General features: G+C 44.9%; 1 protein-coding gene across 2 annotated transcripts in view; it reads left to right on the top strand.

Moving 5' to 3' along the window:
* The first annotated feature begins 616 nt into the window (after window positions 1-616).
* The window catches only part of rad51b (RAD51 paralog B), an 89,487-nt gene continuing 84,606 nt past the window's right edge, over window positions 617-5,497 (top strand). For both annotated transcript variants that reach the window (XR_014553053.1, XM_083643652.1), the window contains exons 1-5: window positions 617-717; window positions 1,739-1,852; window positions 2,262-2,366; window positions 3,373-3,509; window positions 4,010-4,129. Coding sequence is in view for 1 of the 2 variants with exons in the window: in XM_083643652.1 (XP_083499778.1) it covers window positions 634-717; window positions 1,739-1,852; window positions 2,262-2,366; window positions 3,373-3,509; window positions 4,010-4,129 (560 nt within the window). In the remaining variant the exon portion in view is untranslated. The remainder of the gene's footprint in view (window positions 718-1,738; window positions 1,853-2,261; window positions 2,367-3,372; window positions 3,510-4,009; window positions 4,130-5,497) is intronic.

Genomic DNA, 5,497 nt, shown 5'->3' with positions numbered 1-5,497 from the left:
TGTGTGCGTGTGTTTCCTTTTTCCTGGCTGACATTTATGAACATTTGTTTGAAACATGAAATGGTATCCCATGCAGGTACAATGATAGATACAATTTGACAGTTTCTTGTCTTGTCCCACATGTGCCCCAGCAACACAAAAGAATCTGTGCATTAACAAGTCAAAGCAGATTTTTAAAAGTAAGGCAAACGTTACTTTCCTAGTAGCTAATTACTTTTATTATGCTGTAATTTTAAAGTAATACAATTCGTTTTTGAGAAAAGTAACGAGTAATTACTACTAATGTTCAGTAACTTGGCCAACACTGAGTTAAGACCCCCCCCTCCTCAACACACACACACACACACACACTTTTATTGTTGTTGGTGCTTGCTTGGTTGTGCATTTAACATAAACGATGTGTCAACATGCATGGCAAATCCTATGGGCAAATCATGTTGTAGGCTACCGGTATGTTTCCATTTCCACTCTTTGTTACTACATTTCCCACAATGCAGTGCGGAAGAGCTGTGCGCCGCCATGGAGTTTTGATGGCTGCTTCTGCAGCTCGAGGAAGCGAGGAAAGAATGGTTCGTTGTTTTGTTATTGATTTAATGTTTTGTCCCGTCGACAAGGGTGATAAAGTACACCGACATGGCGAGCAGAAAACTCATAAGAGCAGGCGTTTCGGCGGAAATGTGTGAACGACTCAAGAGACACCAAATACAAAGTTGTAAGGTAAGTTTGCTGACGCTATGCCGTGTTTTTTTTAACAGTGCAAACAGCAGAGCGACTCTCAGAACTAGTGCTCAGAACCAATCACAGTGCGGCGTCATTATGACGCCCGGAATGACATCATTCGCGGCGTCATAATCTTCCCGGTTGAGGGCTATATATGCTGGAGGTTGGCGTACTCACACTCAGAAGTCTAGTCTACTAGAGAGTCTTACCTACTACTTCAATACCTGCTTACCACTGACATGGGGCAATACCTCTCCCAAAAACGACGCAAAGAAAAGCAGGTCAACCAGGAACTGCTGCAGAGAGAGAGGAGCAGGGTTGCAGTGATGGAGAAGGAGATGGCCGACCTCCAACAGCACAACAACAGCCTCTACAAAGTAATCCAGGCCCTCACAGAGGAGCTGGCACTCCACACTGACAGCTGGTTGCCACAAACAGACGCACCACAGCAGAGATGAAGGACAGACGTTGATGTCAAAGGAGCGATCCCCACCCCTACTGAGGGTGTTGCTAGGCCTCAACTTCTTCAAGTGAAGAACCGTGACTCTACCATCCACCGACATAAAAGAAAGCTCAGTGTGCCTTCAGCTGGCATCAACTCACCACACGCCATCATCAGCACCACCGGTGGACGAGCTGCAGCTGCCACCTGCTTATTCATTGTTATACCCCCAGAAAAACTTATTGGAATTAACTTTTACAGTAAAAGTCCGTAATACCATCCAAAATGCCTTCCTCTCGTCCTGTTTCTGTAACTATGTGAATTGTATGTGGCACTACAGTCAATGTTAGCAAGGTTTAAATTCTGAGTAGGAATGAAATGTTATATTTCTTTTCTGAAACTATAACTGACTTTTGTTTGTATTGGTGTTACTTTGCCTTATGCTTGCTGATAAGTGCCTGGGAGTCAGTTTACCACTAACATAATACATGCCAGATTAAAAAGAGAAAAATAGCACCTGGTCAGTGTGGACACTGGACAGTAACTTAGCTGGACTCTGGATATTGTTTCCTCCAGGATCTGTTGTCTCTGACTCCTCTGGAGGTGATGTGGACCGCAGGACTGAGCTACCAAAAGGCCTTCACGCTGCTGCGGTCTGTCAGCAAAGCCATCGCTCCTCCAGTCACCACGGTACTTGTTATTAAACAATCAACTTAAAAACCTAAACTTAACTTTAAGGCCATTTGTGTATGTTGCACACAAATAACTCGCCAAAAGGAAAGTGACATGAAATCATGCATATTTGAGAAGATACGCTAGATGTGAAATTTCATATCAAATGGTGTGTGTGCGCCTGGATTCAGCCAAGTGTGTCCTGAATGGGATTCTGTTTCGTATGCAGGCATGTTTAACAGCCATGTACACTAATAGAACAGGACATCCAAATGACCGCCGGTGACCTGCTATGTAGACTAAACTTTTCATGTATTTATCTGGTCACTGGGGGTTATTTCCCACCCTGCTTTCAAATACAATGCATGATGATAACAGTGCAGTAACAAACTAAATGAGAAGTCAGCTTCCGTTCTTGTTTTCTCAGGCTCTGGATTTGTCGAAGCAAAACCCAGAATCCTTTTTTTCCACATCTTTACCTGCGCTGGATAAACTCCTCCGAGGAGGCTTGCGCTGCGGAATGATCACAGAGGTACATGCCATGGGCGTGGCTTCCATGCCGTTATTAGATGCAAAGGAATATGTAATGAGCTTGTTATTTACGCATGTCTGGAGGGGGGGGGGGGGTGAAACGCTATTCACGATGTCAATAGAGCCGCACTATCCAGGAGATCGATCGCACATCCATCGACTCCCAGCGCAACTGTTAACCAGGGCGGGCTGCCATCAGTGTGGCTGTAGCCAGTGAGGCAGGGGAGAGACATTGTAAATAGTGATTTGTCTGAAATGTATGTTATAACGAGCCGGTTACATATTCTTTTGTATCTACATTAAACTAGGGTATTGCCCCTTTTTATGAAATTTTTGCATGGTTATTTGCACAGATTTCTAAAGGGTGGAAACCAGTGATACATCGGTCACAGTTAAGTTTCCGTTTCATGATGACATGCATGTAGCAGCGTGAGCTGTGACTGATCTACTATGTGACTATACAAGACAGACAGACAGACAGACAGACAAACCCTGTTCTAGATGGCTCAGCCTTCGGCCAGCACCACACCATCGAAACAAAACAATGTGCCATTATCATTATCAGGCCGATACTGGCCTTTTATGTATCCCAGAGTTTGCCTGCTGTTGAGTACTGTAGAGGCAATTGGTCTCCCTGCTTTAAAGAACTACTCGTCATAAAATAATTCACAATTAAAATGTTTTTTTTTTTTTTTTTAATGAGCAAAGAAAATAAAAATTCACTGCAGAGGTTTTACAGATGTAGCTGTGGTCAGGGCGGAACCTCCATCATAACGGTTGTGGATGAGAAGACTGATGTCCAGTAAATCAAAATCCAATTATTGGCCCGCTACATTGGTCTAATATCCTAAATATGTGTTCTCTCAAACTAGACACAACACATCCAAGTATGTTGCTTGGTCCCTCCCCTCTATGAGATGAATCATATTGTTGTTTTAATCTAGGCCTTTTGATGATATCATCAACCACAAAAAATGAGCCTGAATTGAACATCTGCATCCTGTCAGGTGGCGGGGCCGTCTGGATGTGGGAAGACCCAGATGTGTTTGATGCTCAGTGTTTTGGCCACTCTGCCCAGGAGCATGGGCGGCATGGACAGCAGCGTCATCTACATCGACACAGAGTCCGCCTTCTCTGCCGAGAGGTACCAGCACATACACACGTCCTGCCCATTCAATTCTTCTCTGCCGAGAGGTACCAGCACATAGACACGTCCAGCCCATTCAATTCTTCTCTGCCGAGAGGTACCAGCACATAGACACGTCCGGCCCATTCAATTCTTCTCTGCCGAGAGGTACCAGCACATAGACACGTCCGGCCCATTCAATTCTTCTCTGCCGAGAGGTACCAGCACATAGACACGTCCGGCCCATTCAATTCTTCTCTGCCGAGAGGTACCAGCACATAGACACGTCCGGCCCATTCAGTTTAGTGGCAAATTTACACTGAAAACCAAGTTTGAAAGTGAAGCGATAAAAACAGTGAGAAACAACACAGTAAAGAAGATAGGCAAGGTACTGATTTGTACAGGTGAGTTAAACCATCATGGAATACCTGGAAGAAGAGTTGGTGTCAGAGGAAAATGGTGTTTTCCAGGCCCTGTAAAGTGATGATGAAAATAGATGCGTCACTTGTCTGTGTCAGGTTGGTGGAGATAGCTCAGAGTCGCTTCCCAGAGTACTTCAGCTGTAAGGAGCGTGTTCTGCAGATGGCCGGGCGCGTCTACCTGTTCAGAGAGCTCACCTCTCAGGACGTCCTGCACAGGTACTGTCCACTCAAGCCACTTTCATTTACCCTTTTCTTTTCTTTTCTTTTCTTTTCTTTTCTTTTCTTTTCTTTTCTTTTCTTTTCTTTTCTTTCTTTCTTTCTTTCTTTCTTTCTTTCTTTCTTTCTTTCTTTCTTTCTTTCTTTCTTTCTTTCTTTCTTTCTTTCTTTCTTTCTTTCCATTGTGGTCTTTTTTGTTGCTTTGAGTTTCACCTACCGTAAATTCCGGACTATAAGCCGCGGCTTTTTTCCCGTTTTTTGGCCCCTGCGGCTTATATAACGGTGCGTCTTATCTATGGATTTTTTCAGAAAAAAAATTTCAAATACAAATAAAATCTCTCTTTTTTAGCACTCTTTCTACCTATAAATCCACTTCTGTTTTAATTTCCTCTGTTGCCCTCTTTTCACCACACCGCGGACACTGTGTGCACTGTCGAAATAAACAAAGGTGTTGTGTTATGTTGTTTTGTTGAAATGTTACGGTAATACGGTAAATGGGAGCTTCCTCAAACAGCCAACAATCCCCTCTGTGCGTGAACCCTTACATATGGTAATTACGGTAAGCAAAGTTCATCAGCCCGGAATCACAACAAGACAAGCAGTCTCTCTCTCACTTACCATGGGGAAGGTACGCAGAAAGTCACACGACGCAGCTTTCAAGCTGAAAGCAGTCGAACTCGCACTAAAAGAAACAAACAGAGCAGCAGCGCGTATCCTGGGCATCGATGAGTCAATGGTGAGACGTTGGAAGCAGCAGCAGCAGGAACTGTCTCAGTGTAATAAGACAAAAAAGTCCTTCAGAGGCCACAAAAGCAGATGGCCGGAACTTGAAGATTCCCTTGAGGACTGGGTGTTGACCCAGAGAGGAGACGGCCGAGACGTTTCCACGGTGCAGATCCGACTGAAGGCCAAAACAATCGCCACCGAGATGAAAATTGAACATTTCAGAGGTGGGCCATCTTGGTGCTACCGATTCATGAGACGAAAGGGACTGTCCGTCCGGGGGAGAACTACTGAACAACTCCCTCCCGACTACCAGGAGAAAATCACAAACTTCGGCGAATTCACACAAAGGAAGATCACGGAATATTATAGGAGTGTGAAAACATCCACAATCACCAACGGGTTCCAAAACGCTGGACTGCTGCGGGATGAAAAGGATGACGCCGCCACAGCTGGCGCTGAGGGCCGTCAGAGGCTTCAGAGGCTGTTCGATGCCGACAGTGATGAAGAGGAGTTCGTTGGTTTTGAGTGACAATGAAGGAGAGAGGAGAGTGGTTGACGAAGCCACCCTGAACCTGTTCGTTTCCGACACTGAAGATGAGGACTTTGGTGGTTTCAGTACGCAGGAAGAAGAGGAAGACGAGG

The sequence above is a fragment of the Poromitra crassiceps genome, assembly GCF_964638095.1.
Source record: "Poromitra crassiceps genome assembly, chromosome: 9".
In the NCBI taxonomy this organism is placed as follows: Eukaryota; Metazoa; Chordata; class Actinopteri; order Beryciformes; family Melamphaidae; genus Poromitra; species Poromitra crassiceps.
The sequence above is the reverse complement of the archived record's forward strand: the minus strand, read 5'-3'. Positions and strand labels throughout refer to the sequence as shown.